Genomic DNA, 15,668 nt, shown 5'->3' on the forward strand with positions numbered 1-15,668 from the left:
CCAAAGGGCCAAAACGAATTACAAAAAGAATTAAACATTTTACACTTTGGGTGGTAATTTTCCAAAGCCACACTGTCTTTTCTGGGCAGAGGGATTTTTGTATCCCTAGCTACCACACAGCTACCTTTATTTTTCTGTTGTTAATTCTTGAGTTTTTGCTGCAAAAAAAGCCTTTTCATATGCTAATTTATATTGGTAAGTGTAATAAAAAATTGAAATTTCAGAGTTAAAAACAAAGGACAAAACAAAAGCACATCTGAGACAGCTACTGAACCACTTTCACAGGTGAACACTATCCTTCACTTATGTATTCATTTGATGTGGATCTAAGTATTCCCCTAGTATTCTGCCCTTCAGACTCCATATTTTTTGTCTTCATTGGTTGTTTTTGTTTCCGTTGGTGTGTGTGTGTGTGTGTGTGTGTGTGTGTGTGTGTGTGTGTGTGTGTGTGTGTGTGTGTGTGTGTGTGTGTGTGTGTGTGTGTGTGTGTGTGTGTGTGTGTGTGTGTGTGTGTGTGTGTGTGTGTGTGTGTGTGTGTGTGTGTGTGTGTGTGTGTGTGTGTGTGTGTGTGTACAGATGTGTGTATGACTGTGTAAAGTCTGAGAATGCAACTATGTCTTTTTTCATCTGTCTTGTTTTCCTGGTTGGGAATACCATAATTCCCTAATGTCCTCATCCTTACTTCAAATCCTTGCAGGTGTTTTCGGCTTGATTGAGAGTCCCCTGGACCCAAAGTTGTTTTGCCGCCTTGGTGTTGTTTGTGTGTGAGTGTATGTTTGTTCTCGCTTGCATGGCTAGGGATGAAGCATCGAGTGAAGACAAAGACAAACAGAAAAGACACACACAGTCGCTAGAGGGAAGCCGGAATGCCTTAGGGATGTTTGCCACTTTGCCCCGCAGCCTCTTTGCCTCCACCACGAGCGCATCATAGAGCTGAGAGCTGCTTATCAGCCAGTCACTCACCAGCGATACACTTGTTTCCCCCTGAATGGGAATGGAGTGAGGTAGACCAGAGAGAGAACAGAGCCACATCTGTACTAGGGCCACTCATCTCCATGACAGCTACACTCGTTCGCACCCCATGAATAAAAAAGAGACAGCAAGTCTTTTTTTAACCTTGACAATAGCAGAGAAGCTTTCTGAGGGACTGAAGTTACTATGAAAACTGAAGCCCCCATGCTGGTCAGCATGTCTATCAGATTGTCTCATCTGCCCCTCTTATCCATGACGAAGGCAAATCATTTATGCATAAACATGGATGGCTCCTGAAAGACACCGGGTCTCCCCGAGGAGCGACTGAATTTACATCAAGCTCGTCCTTATGCCTGCTGCTGCCTAAATGAACTGATTTTTCTTGTTTAATTTGACAGTTTAATGCAGCAAATTCCCATTAATTGGCTTATTAATAGTAAAAAATACTCTAATTTACTGTCATTTTTCAACAGTTTATGTCTAAAATAGAGATCTTCTCATTTGACTGGAGAATATCTAATGAACTTGTACCGCTAATTGTTTATTTTGTAAGACGTCTTTGGTTTGATGTAGTTAAGTCCGGATCATCAGCATTATGCTAACACGACACCGTCAACTGTGGCTGCCGTTGATTCCTCAAGGCATGTGGCACCTTGACTTTATGGAAATTAGAGCTGTGTCAGAACAGGACTGCGATGGAAAGTTGACAAGGGAAGGGTATCCAGGGAGCAACAACAAATTAGTAAAAAGGTAGAGCAGGCACAGAGTATAGAGATGGAGAGATGGGGCATTGGTGTGAGGCGTTTGCAGCCAAGCAGAATGTAGCCAGCTCCGTCAGAGAGGAGCACAGAGAGCCCAAGGCCTGTCCGTCATTGAGTTACAGCCTCCCATGTGCAGCTCGGGTCACTGTCTCAGTGCAACTGCAATTATGCTGAGGCAACACGTGGCCTGCTCGCTACTGTCCACATCTTCATGAGGTCAAATAAGAGAGAGCGAGGTACTTCATCTCCCTAGATGCTCTGCTCCCCACCCATCTCATTCAGGAGGCATTCACTGCCTTTCAGACCCCTGTCAGCTCACTATAAACCACCTCGCTGTGTGTGTGTGTGTGCAGTATATGCTTGAAATTTAGGAAAATTAATGCGTGGTTAAATGTTCTCGACATGAAGTCTGTGTTTTACTGCTGCATGCCTTAGTGTGTGTGTGTGTGTGTGCGTACGTGTAGGATTCAAGGATGTAATTCTTGTGTTATCCAGGCAGGCTGCCATTACTCAGATAGAAAGAAGATACTGGAGGGTGAGGGAGTGCACATCACACTTATATTTCTTGGCGTACACACACACAAACAGGCACACACACACACACACACACAAACCAAGCCAATGGCTCGTTTAGTAAATTAAAGGATTATAAGCAAAGGCCCAGAATGTAACGATGCAAATTAATTGTGAAAATATTGCTTGAGAAATGTGGAGTATTCTTTTGGGGTGATATTCCTCAAAATGCAAATTAGGAATGAGAATCCAAAGAAATGTTAAAATAGTCTTCGCAACAGAATTCTGAGATTTTTCAATTGTTCTCGACTCTTCCACATAAAGAGTCAAGGCCTCCCTTACAGTAGGTGTTCATTCAACATGCCATCGTACCCCATGATACCTGAAGGATGTAATGCCGCTCCAAAATGTGCGCGCACGTCTGCCCTCGCCCCCCAACCAAAAAACCTATTACCCTACACTTTTAAGGGCCGATGCACGGTGCAGGGAGACAGATCATCTCCGGTAATTCCATTTTATACCCCTCAGGATTTTCCAATGAGTGTGCTCTGCAGGCATTTAATTTATGGCCACTGCATCTCCTGCACCACTGTAATGTAAAAAGCTCCAGAGTCTTTGAGCAGTCCTGACACATGGAACCGTGCCATTTGTTTCTCTCCCCTTCTCCCCCGTCTGTCGACCCATGAGGGCTCTATGTTTGTGAGTCAGAGAGTGTTATGACCATGAGATGGGTAGGGAGCTGTGTTAAAGCCCATTACAGTGTCGGCCCTCTTTGAACATTGCAGCTGAGCCCTGAGTGCACTTTTCAGCCCTCTGCTGTTCAATTCAGCCTGAGGGGGAGCCAGGACACTGGAATATTCCCCTTAAATTTCAATTAGCAACAATGTTTTAAACGGATATTCCACTCATTTGAAGCCATATGGATAGATTGGGGGATTCTTTGTCCATTTGATGAGATAAATGTTACATCCTTCTGTACAACAGCGGTGAATTCACTCATTAGTGCAATAATATTCACTGCATTGAAAAATAACATTGGCAGTGTTATTTTACCAGTAACAATGAGCCTAATGCAAGAACATTTTTGGCATCATCCCATATCTCTGACTTTTTTGTCATCAGAAGTCTGACTCACCAGACCCTAAACTGTAAATTGCTGTTTTGCTCCTTCGTAGGTGCACTTCTGTGAGATTTGATCATTAGCATGTTCAGACTTTTATTCACAAAGATGTTACCCAAGTAAAAAGAAGAATTTCACACTGCAGAGCTTCACATCTTACTGTCAGAAATCAGCAGATAACAAATTAGGCACTGTCAGATTAAAAAAAATATATATATATTTAGACAGATTTCAACAGCGTATCATCAGAAATAATTGTCAGGCCCCCGATATGCTAAACACAATGATAATTGTGCACTTTGTAACTTTTTTTATTCTGGTGACTTCAAAAATACAAATTCCAATTATCAAAGCATCATACATCATGCTAAATGATGTCTTTCTATAGTCAAGAAACACATATGTTGCTGACTTTTTGAAGGATTTGGATGAAAAAAAAAAAGTATTTAGTGCTTTTAGTTGTTTGTATGTTCGTATACTTTTTGTGGGAGAATCAATGTCTGGATGATTCAAAGAATACCTTATCCATTTCCCACATGGACAGAGGTTTAGGCTATTAAACTCTCCACCTGTCCTTTTTGTCCTTCAGAGCACAGCTCGTTCCAAATATAAACACCTGTGTCCTCAATACCACAAAGCAAACACAGGCAAACCATAAATCCCAACACTGATAAAGCTACAGCATTATTGTTTATTTTTATAATTTATTCCTGATTTATGTTGTGACAAAGCATGTAAATCCAAGCCATTTTTAGCTCAGACGGTGTAGGCTTTGCATTTGAATAAGCTCCCATCTAAAACGTATCTTGGCAGCGTATGTACTTCCACAGAATAGATGGTCTTGTAAGGAAAAGCTTAATGTATTCCCTGTAAAATGTGTTTTTTTAGGAAGAAGTGTGTGTGTGTGTGTGTGTGTGTGCGTGTGAAGGCCCCTTCCTCCCTCTCCGCCTTTGCTCACCACCGTTTTGACAGTCTCTGCTGGGTTTAAGACTTCCTCTTGAATAAGTGGTGCATTTTTCACAAACAAATTTCTTTGCCTGAGTGTGCCCATCTTTTTCCCCCTCCTCGCCCTATCTCTCCGCCTCTGTCTCTCATGTCCTCCCTGCCGCCCGCTTTCACAATTTAAATTCAAGTCTGCAATCAGACGCAGCATAAATATCCACCTCTTTTAAGAAGCTCTGGGAAAGTCATTTCCATAACATAAGTGCTCAGACAAAACAAACTGCCACTTGAGCTGGTTCCTATCGTACTAATTGAGCAGGTTGATGAGCATGCTCTTCTTTTATTTTTAGCTCCGCCCTACCCCCTTCTTTTCTTTCCCACCTCCCTCCATCACTTTAACCCTGAACGACCCCTTCCCTTCTTTCTGTCTTACCACCTGCCCCCACTGCAGGGCTTTGTGCGGAAAAGGCAATAACACTATGTGGCTTTTTGCTTTGCAGGAGGAAAATGAGTAACTACTTTGGTTTTTCCAGCCAATGTCCATCCAGAGACAAATGCCATTGTCTTTTTTATTTTATTTTTGTATGTCCTTCTCCCCTCTCACCTCCTGAGTACGCTTTAAATGACGACTAATGTCTCAGTTCATACACTACAGGCTACTGATGATTATTGCAGCGGAGACAAAGGCTCTGTTTAGGTGTGATGATGGATTTGTTTTCGGGGGTGGGCAGGGATATCTCTTATTTAAAAGACCAAGGCACAGTCATGGAACAACCCAACCCCTCCCTCAGAAGGATGGCTGCTGGCTCCCTGTGGAAGAACCGTCTCGCCCTGCCTCCCTCCCTTTTGCTTCCTCCTCATCGCCCCCCCAAACCCCCAAACTGTCTTCTCTCATCTTCACTATAACCATTTTGTCTACCTGTCTCATCTTGTTTGTTTTGCTGTCTGTGTCCTACTAAAAGCTGACTGTTTGTCATGATTTCTAGTCCGACAAACTGGCTCCAACAGAATCAGGAAAAAAGACAAACACACACACACACACACACACACACACACAGAAACAGGCCATGACTGACACAAGCAAACAGCCTCCATCCATCTTAATGTAGGCTACTTTTCATATTGTTGATGCCCGTAGCCGCAGGAGGAGAGAGGTAGTATTGAGGAATTCGTTCTGCAGGGCTTTGATTCCATTTATTTTGCCCTTGAGTGGATTATTGTTTCACATGGGACATTAGACATGGGTGGTGAGGTGTTATTCGACGCTCTCATTTGTCTTTGGGGGGATCCTGCATGTGAACTAATCTCTGCCATTTGATCCCGGTGAAGTCACAACGTGGCTGAAATCCTCATCGCACATCTCAGGCTCCGCATTACGCAGGGATATCATATTCTATTTAATTTGCTCATCCAAGCACTCCCTGGCGCTTCTTACACCACGCCACGAGTGGATACTCTGCTCCTGATACCCATCACGCACACGGCAGCAGTGTAAGCTCACAGCGAGAGTTCCCAGCACCACATGCTTTAACCAACATACCTTTACATTCTGTCTTATGTCCCTCTCTGTTTTCCGTGTGATAGCTCATAATGTACCCTGCCATGTATGCATGTCCACCACAAAACTATGCATACATGAAAACACACATGTGATAAGCATGCCTGTTGAAACAAAGCAATAACTTGTGTTTGCCTAATCTTTGTTCAGACAGTACATTTTGTTTCAGATCCAGCAATATAGTTGCAAATCTGCTAGCCCCCATAGAAACATAGAAACCATCCAAAGTTGTGTTTCTGTCCCTTTCCCAGTTTACGTTGTTATCTTATCATGTAATGATACTCTTCGATTTTTTTCTCCCCACTCTCGTACTGGCCCAGGTGTTTTGATTGTTGTGTGTAGCATATCTTTGTCCCTATCCCCATTTTTCTTTCTCCCTTCGCCTTTTTTCTAAGAATATCCCTAACTCTCCTCTCTCCGCCATAATTGGTTGATCAGGTCATCGGGGGAGACGAGGAGCGGGGAGACGCTAGAGCTGACCATGAGCAACATCAGCGCCGACGTGCTGGAGCTGCTGCTCGAGTTTGTGTACACGGGGTCGCTGGTCATTGACTCTGCCAACGCCAAGACGCTGCTTGAGGCTGCCAACAAGTTCCAGTTCAACACCTTCTGTAAAGTCTGTGTCTCCTTCCTAGGTAGGAACAGCTCAGTGTGTGTTTTATGCTGATATCAGCAAGTCTGCAAGCTTATAACATCAGATATTTCTACGCAACCTTTCCTGGTACAAGCAGTAATTCCAGCCTTGTGTATTTTCATCCGTTGTCATGCTTCATCACTATGCACAACCTTACAGAGTGTCGTCTTGTGCAGAACCTAAATGTCCTCCCTGACTCTGGCACGTCACGCTCCTGTTTGTCATGTTTCCAAAGCCTGCAGTCGTGCAAGAATTCAGTCCACAAATGCTCTCAGTTGGGCACGGTGCCTCTGATCTCCTCCCAGTGGGCAAGACCAAGCACAGGGGCTGTTTTATAAAAAGGTCAGGGAACAATTGTCACTTAAATGTCAAATCCTCTGGCCTGAACTGTGAGAGAATCGAAAATTAGCAAAAGAGATTGATACCTAGACAAGGTATGGAAAGTGGAGCAAAACAGAGAAGGGGCTTTCAGGAGCCCAAGGGGTCACATGAAGCACAAATGGCATGTTCCATATTTTAGAGGCTAACCAACCAAAGAGGCGACCAAAAAAGCTACAAATGTCAGTCTTTGCATTCCATTTGACGAATTGTTTTGAATGTCGGTAACACAAGGGAAGTGCATGTTAACAAAAAGGTCAACGGCAGGAAAAGAGTGAAAAGAAAGAAAAAGAGAACCAGCAGCCATCATTATTGATTTGTTTCTCTCAATTTGGGCGAGAAAAAAGGGGGGTCGGGGCTGAAAACAGGGAAACCATTTGTAGACTGCAATGCCAGTGAGATGTCAATTCATTCTTCCTCGACAAGATTCATGACATTTCAGCACGTTACAAGGAGAGCAAATACAGACGAGAGCGTGTGTCCTTGAGCGAAGAGAAATTGATACTGTGTCAGATATTATTGAAGTTTGTAACAAATACACCGAGGAGAAATAGCATCTCCTCGACCTACTTATAACACTTTGACTTTTATTCACAGAACTTCAGAAAATAAAAACAAAGTCACTTATTGTTTGCCAACTACTCTGGAGAAATACTGACTGTTTTATAATCCAAAAATGTAATAGAAACATGCCCTAAATTTCAACTCTGACTGAATTATTGGCATGAGTTTGCGAGCGTGTGCAGTGAAATAAGCCTTTCCTGAAATGACATAACAGAGACATTTAAAAACCACATTTTTTGTTTAGTCCCTTACCCACTAAGTGATGAAGCGTGAAGCCCACTTTTATTTGGTCTTTGGTTTGGCTTGTGTTATGCTTTGATTTAGCAGATGTTAGATGACCTGTATGGGCTGACATTTGTTTAGGAAAGACTCTCAGTCTGACTTCAGTGATAAGACCTGGCAGTGCTTCCCTTTTGATGGCTATTATTTAATCAGGCCTTTTTCATTGGCCGCTGACCCAGTTCATCCACATGTTTGCCTGTGTGTGCACTTCACTACCAACACATTCCCCTCTCATGTGATATAAATATATACGATGTGTGTTCAAAAACTTAAATTACAGACACACCACCTTGAATCCCTCACCCTCACAAGAGATTGCAGAAGGTAGTGTAAGCCTTCTCCCGCTGGCCTTCCTTTAAGGCTAGTTTCATATATCCCCAGCTGTGTGTGTGTGTGTGTAATAGTAGACCCTGAGATCTGACAGGAGTTCTTTTAAGTGGTCCAGCTAATCCCAAATCCCACTTCCTGCTTTTCTCCACCTCCTGCCAGGGCTGTGAGCGATCGATTACCCTCGCTGTTTGTCCCCCCAAGCTGTTTGGAGTTATTAGACTTGTTCTCCCTCTGTCTCAGGAAGATATACAAGATCTGTGCTACCTGATGCCGCCTTTTCTGTCTTTGCTTTCTTCGTCTCTGATCTTTATAAAGATGTCTAAATGATGTTTTTCTCCATCCTAATCAACCTGACTGTGTCTTTGTTTGTTTCTTGTTTTTGTTTTTCTGTCTGTCACTCTTCAACCTTGTTTATCGACTCCAGAAAAACAGCTGACTGCAGCTAATTGTCTTGGAGTGCTGGCCATGGCTGAAGCTATGACTTGCACGGAGCTCCATAACATGGCCAAAGCTTTTGCACTGCAGAACTTCCCCGAGGTGGGTAGAGATTTATCATCTTTCCTATCAGTCTAATAAAGGATTCCTGAGGGAGATGCATGCTGGATCCGAAATTAAATCAAATTTAAATAATTTCCTTAATTCATTCTATAGATATAATGCCAATAGCAATCCATACATGAATAAATTGCTTAACTTTATTTAACTATAAGCAATTTGACCTAACTTTTTAATAACTTACATTCATTGTTTTAAACCGCACTAGAGAAAGTTAAATAGTTTTCTGAAGCAGAGAATCACACAGATCTCCAAGGACAGGAGGATTTTCTATGCTGCACAGTAAGGTCAGAACATGTGTTGCTTTTCTGACCTCAGCTTCATCGCTACTGCCACTGCAGGTTTATTCTAGCCATCAAAGAAGAAAACACAAATAATAATTTGAGTGAACCTACAACAAAAATTATTAAAGGGTCCTATTTTGAGTTTGAATAGTTTCTTTCATTACTCTTCAGGTGGCAGGAAAGGAAGAGATTTTGAGCGTGTCCAAGGAGGATCTGTTGACCTACCTGTCCAACGACAGCCTGAACACCAAAGCTGAGGAGCTGGTCTATGAAACGGTCATCAAGTGGATCAAACGAGACCCCAATACCAGAGTGCAGGTAATAAAACAGAGGGCTGATGAATGTGTTACACTTCACCAAAATGAGCATACGCTGTATGTGTGTCATGAGACAAAGAAGTGGGATAAAACTCACGTTACAGCATACGCGTGGTTGTTCTATTGAGTAGTACACAGCATGAAAATCCAGTAAAGTGACTCCCTGTTCTCTATTGGCGGTGTTCATCAACTTATATGCCTCAGATGCATCCTAACACAGCAGTTGTTCATAATCCCAGGAGTGCTTTGCCCTCAGAATGTGCTCTATTCTTAGTTGCACTTCGTTTGTTTGTGAGACAAAGTACCGCATAAAAAAAAACACAAAAAAAACACAGACAGCAGCAGTCCTTTACCGTACGCCTAACCGGTGGGATTTATTCCTAGAGGCTGTTAATCATAATCCGAGGTTAAAACCCCCAGAGAGGTATTGACACTCAGGTACAGCGGGTCAAATTTTAACAAACGTGGAATCGATAAGCCTCAAGGTCAGAGCGTCAGGCCACATTCACGAAAAATGTAAATGGACTGCACTGCATAGGATATCCATCCAGCGGGGGGAAACCTCATGTCATGAGATTTTTATGGATTCACTCAAGGAACCTATGAATTTAAAGCTGATGATTTTAAAGTATTTTATAGCTGTTTAAGAAATGGAGGTGAAATTATTATCAGATAAATTACACCGCTCCTTCACTGGAGGAGCAATTCATTCAGAGTAATGTCTCCTCATCAACCTGCACAAAGGGGAACCGCCTTAGATCGGCTGAATCAGTTTCAGCACAAACCCCGCCAATCAAAGTCACTTTATTGGGAACCACTTTTATGATACATTCTTTAGTTTTTTTAACTTTTGTATTCAACATTTAACATTCATCTTTTGAAATGTAGAAATCCATCTGGACTTTTAAATGTGCTGTAGTGGAAGTTAAATATTTTTTGGGGCAATACAAAGCAGACAGTGGTGCTCTTTATTTGATTTTAAACAGGAGCTGAGACAAAATAATGAGAAATAGAGCAGAATGAGCATTTATGACATGGTGACTGATAAATCCATGGTGGCTGATGGCAAATTAGACTCGGTGGTCCTGAAAATTCAGCCACAACAAGGTTGATGCACAGTTTTTAGGAGAACCCCTGTCATCTGCATCGAAAGCCAGCAGCCAGCTCGGTCCACCAATCTCACACTCTAATGGAGAGGTGCAGAGGTGAGTTACTCAGATGAAGTAGAAAAAAAGAGAAATGAAACATTTTCCCGGTTGTCTGAACAACTCCACCGCACTGGTTCCTGAGACGAGACACCAGGGTCACCCCGTCTCGAAAGAGAGCGGGAGAGGGTGAAAAGGAGGGGTGGTAAGACAGTTGGAGTGAGAGAAAGACTCGGAGCGAGACAGAAGGACAGATCGATTGAGAAAAGAGAAAGAAAAACGAAGAAAAGGGATTGGAGAAAAAAGAAGGCCCTGTGTTCTAATCTCATACCCAACAGTTTGTGCCTCTGCGCACAGCCATGACATCCAGGCAGGGGAGATGTGATTGAGCTCTCGGTCAAGCTCAAATCCCCTGCCCATGTGTGACCGAAAAAACAACTAGCAAGCCTTGGGCCTGCGGAGAGGACAGCGGAGGATTGCAGAGAGAGGATAGTCTGCTTCCATCATGCCACAGGAGAAGGTTATGTGACCCAGAGGGCTGAGTTTACACGCATGGTCTGTCCAGCACAGCTCATCATTCCCACCCTCCCTCGCCAACGTCCCCACTGCCCGTTTGTAGGCAGTGAGCAGCGAATCACTCCCCCAGAACCTGTGACACTTTTTAATGACATGTCAGGGCACAATGTCACAGCACTGCTCAATAACTCAGTCAAGGAAAGGGGTTGGGGGGGTCGTAATGCCCTGAGCGAAGTTTATGTGCGTTTGCATTCAACAGAGCGCACGCCAATGTGTGTCTTTGTGCGTGCATGTTCTGTGGGTTGTAAGCTGCAGGCTATAGAGTGGAAAAGTGGCATATTGAAGGCGCCGGGTAAATAATATGCAATTTTCTCTCTCCGCCACGCTGTCACTAACATCCGATGGCACCAGGAAACAGGGCCCGGACATCGCTTAAAGACATTTTGAGCATTTGAGCGTTAATAATGTTTTGCGATGAGACACAAAGCCACTGAGTGAAATAGGAGACAAAGCTTGTCAGTTTTCCTCGATAGGAGTATTATTGCAGCTGTATATATTATATATGTATATATATATTTCACTGTATATATTCGGGAAATAGAGACTACAGACCCTATGGCTGAAAAGAGTGATTGATAGACCTTCAATGAATCTACCGCAATTCTGATAATTATAAATCTATAAGGAATAGTATAGATATTCATGGAAATGGCAAACTTAGCCTAGGACTTAAACGTGTTTATTGTTTCTAGTCTTGATGCCAGGTTAAGATAACCATTTCCAAGCTGTAGCTTTGAATATACAGACATGAGTGTGAGAGTATTCATCTTGGCATTAACTCTGAGCAATAAAAATGAATAACTAGATTTTTAAAATAATCTTAAATCCTTTATTAAAAGAGATATCAACCATTTGCTCAGTTGGTCAGACAGTATAATAGTTAATAATACATATTTATTATGTCAGTTAAACACACCTCAATGCACTCATACCTCTAAACATTCATCCTTTATTGATCGTAAGAAGCTACATCTGAGGTCTAAATCTGCCTCCGCATTCAGCCTGCGAGAAACTGGATCCATAAGCAAAGAGGCGTCTTGTGTCGCGTTTTCTCTGTGAAGGTGCTTACAGGGACAGACCTGCCCTTCTTTTCACGCAGCGCTCTTTTGTGGGACGACCACAGACACATGGCTCCAATTATAACAGGCCAGTCTCCTGCCAAATCCCTGAATAGGACCTCCATTACGCCTCACTTGAACATATTTCATAAAGGATCCTATCTTGCCAGGTGACTCAACCTGACAAAAGAGCCTGATTAATTGGCTCTTTGGGAAGTGGCCAACTATTGTAACAGCTAAAAAGGACGGTAAATGGTGTGTTTTCATGATTAAAAAGGCCAGACTTGCCATTAGCAAAGACCTGCTATCGACTCATCAGAAATAACAATCTGCCTGCCCTAACATTTGCGGCTCCCATGCCATATTAATATGGTTGAAAATATTACATAAAATCTCCTACTCTAAGTTATTGGTTATATTTATGTAATTGAATACAATTTACTCTGGTGACAAGGTGATTTTCTTTGCTTCCAGTGAAAGAACAAATGATGCAATCATTATGCAGAGCATAACATTATCAAAGGACAAAAATGATTTGTGGCTGTGTAGGGATATAAACGTTTCCCTAACTGTTTAACATTTTAATTTACCTTCAAAACCACAAATTACCCTTTCACAATAGGCATCACTTTTAATCTACTCATTCTCTTTTAAGCTCCAAGTTCAAAACAGAAACTTTTCCTCGGCGCGCACCCCTAAAGAAAAGGTTAATTGTGTTTTTTCAAGATGAGGAGCTAGGTGCCACAACAAACATCCTTGAAGAGGAAACGGAAACTTGTTGTAGAGAGAGCAGAAATGTACGAGTAGGCCATCTTCAGCATGACCTGTGACAAATAGGCACACTTGAAGCGACGTAGCAAGGAAATGGAGATTGATGCATCTTGCAGTCTTTGCTTTTCCTCTGCCTCTCTGCTCTCCAACTCACATTCCTGCATGTACACACACACACACACACACACACACAAAGTGATTGTGAATGCACCGGATGTCACTATTCATATCCCAGTCGTGTGCTCAAACGTTCACACAAGACTGGAAATCATTTGTATAGTCGCGGTGCAACTCGCGTATTAGGGCTGGATGGGATCTGATGCAAGCCACTGAACTCCGGACCGCGTTCTCATCTGTGTCCTTTGTCGTCCCCGAGTGCGTTCAGTCCTGATGTGTGCAGCCAGTTGAACCGCAGTCACCCAACCACGGAGGCTGCAGAACCACAGCGAGTCAAAATGTGCCTTTTTTCCACTGGGCTGCTCTTAAATAAACACAGGGTTAAGGTTCCATGAGCAATACAGCGAATAGAGAACTAACAAATTACGCTATCCGTTCAAAGGAAACAATCTTTCTGTTTTCCCAAGATTCGTGAGGAGTGATAAAAAAAATTGCAGCGCTATATAATGGAGGGCAAATAAAGAAGTTGCAAGCTACCATCACATGTCACAGATAATTCAGTGAATTAAGGGACAAGCCAGAAAGTTTTATGTTAATATACAGCCAGCAGCCATTTTACAAATATGCTTTGTATTAAATGAGCGGAAGAAAACTTCTTTCTTTTTTTTGTTGAATGAAGTCATGCTGAAAAAAGACCTCAGAGGAGAACACATTGCACCTGTCAGTAGTTGCTCAGGGCAGCAGTCAGCGTCTGTCGTCCGCTACATCTCTCTCCACCCCCTCCCTCCATCTTCCTGGCTCATATGCACACCCAGTCGTGCAGTCACAAAAAGCACACAAACACGCTCCGGAAAGCATCTCATGAACCCAAATGAAGTGCCATTTACAAGACCGTACTTTACTCATCCATGATGTGTTACCACGACAAAAGCACATATGTGTGTTTCCGTACACAAACCTGCACACTCTCAAAAGGACACTGAAGCTGTGGTCATTTCAGCTGAGTGGGTTTGTTAGAGCTCTGAGGCTAAACATGGGCATGCGCTCTATTGAGTGTGTGTGTGTGTGTGTGTGTGTGTGTGTGTGTGTGTGTGTGTGTGTGTGTGTGTGTGTGTGTGTGTGTGTGTGTGTGTGTGTGTGTGTGTGTGTGTGTGTGTGTGTGTGTGTGTGTGTGTGTGTGTGTGTGTGTGTGTGTGTGTGTGTGTGTGTGTGTGTGTGTGTGTGTGTTGAATTTGGGGTTTTTTTCTTAGTTTTTCTATACACAACTTACAATTCTATTATTTGACTGTACATTTTTCACTCTAAAGCAGAAGCTTGCTCCTATCTGCTCAGTGCAAAGCAAAAAGATATGACCGTTCCTGTGTCATTTATTAGATGCCGCCATGACACTGAATCGTTTCCCACACACATATGGTAAGAGGCGTTAGTCCTTGCTGACAGTAGTAAAATGGGAAAAGCTCAGTGGACATTTGTCATATGTGTTAGCGTATGGCGGATCCCCAGCTGCTTCTCTGCTGCCCCTGACAGATCTGAGAGGCTCACTGTTAGACACATTATCCCTGCCGCTCACCGGGCTCAACACATCCATATCCTCCCTACACATACCTGTGTGTGTGTGTGTGTGTGTGTGTGTGTGTGTGTGTGTGTGTGTGTGTGTGTGTGTGTGTGTGTGTGTGTGTGTGTGTGTGTGTGTGTGTGTGTGTGTGTGTGTGTGTGTGTGTGTGTGTGTGTGTGTGTGTGTGTGTGTGTGTGTGTGTGTGTGTGTGTGTGTGTGTGTGTGTGTGTGTGTTGCTTTTTTGGGTGCCGTGCAGCAGCGAGATAGACTGTTAGAGAGGGGAAGTCACAAGGTGTTATCTGGGTTGAATATCAGAATACAAGTGGAAAAGCATATGGACTCCTCATAAATGATCCTTGTCCAAGGAAAATGGAAGATGGGGGGGATAGTCTGTGTGGGCGGACAAGCTAATAGTAGCTTCTCCATATGTCCTCAGACTCATGTGAGCACTTTCCTACTTGTTGAAAAGCACCTAACTCCTTAAAAGGAATGTAAAAACATCACGCCATGTTTTCTTTTAAGGCACAGTTGGCTCAGTAGCCTTGCAGTTGGGACTGTAGCTATAATGATATGCATCCATTAGACGCCATCCCTGTTTTGAAAGCACACAAATATGTGTAGGCGAGAAGATGAAAATGACAGGTCACACTATTCGTCTGGAGGGACAGAGCTCACATTCACTCGGCGTGCCTGAGCCGGTGCATGAGAGCGATTGCTCAAGAGGTTGTTGGAGAGAAATGGAGTCGGATACACACCCCCTGATGTCATCCAGTAAGTGCAAGCGCTGCACTCATTGCTCTGAGTGTCACGAGTACTCTTAAAACACCTGCATTGAATCCCAAACACACGTAGATAAGTCAAATCTAACCCTTTTAGCACATATGGCGTGCATCAGGTGTATGCGGTCTACACTTAATGTGTGTTTTTGGATGGCCAGTATTGTAAGAACATTAATTTTCCGCTATGACGACTTAAGGCTGAGTTCAACAGGAGGGCACACGTTGGAATAACGTATGTAATCCCCTGGGTATATCTGCCAAGAAAAGAGATTTCATCCGCAAATATAAAGGATGAAAATGATTTTGGCAGTTTGGATTAAAAAAACGAGTGGCTCAGCCAGGTGGAGAAGATGGAAGAATGAAAGGACTAGACTGTTTAGAGCTGTTTGTATTTTAGTATTTTCAACACAGCATCTCAACAAAGGGACTGGAGTAGAGGTTTACCATAGTGCTGCTG

At 43.0% G+C, this 15,668-nt stretch overlaps 1 protein-coding gene across 2 annotated transcripts in view; it reads left to right on the plus strand.

Moving 5' to 3' along the window:
• Nucleotides 1–15,668, plus strand: part of LOC134876682 (kelch-like protein 29) — a 191,683-nt gene that overhangs the window by 119,380 nt on the left and 56,635 nt on the right. For both annotated transcript variants that reach the window (XM_063901738.1, XM_063901737.1), the window contains exons 7-9: nt 6,305–6,501; nt 8,479–8,591; nt 9,065–9,211. In XM_063901738.1, the coding sequence (XP_063757808.1) occupies nt 6,305–6,501; nt 8,479–8,591; nt 9,065–9,211 (457 nt within the window). The remainder of the gene's footprint in view (nt 1–6,304; nt 6,502–8,478; nt 8,592–9,064; nt 9,212–15,668) is intronic.

This window comes from Eleginops maclovinus, chromosome 15, assembly GCF_036324505.1.
Source record: "Eleginops maclovinus isolate JMC-PN-2008 ecotype Puerto Natales chromosome 15, JC_Emac_rtc_rv5, whole genome shotgun sequence".
NCBI lineage: Eukaryota > Metazoa > Chordata > Actinopteri > Perciformes > Eleginopidae > Eleginops > Eleginops maclovinus.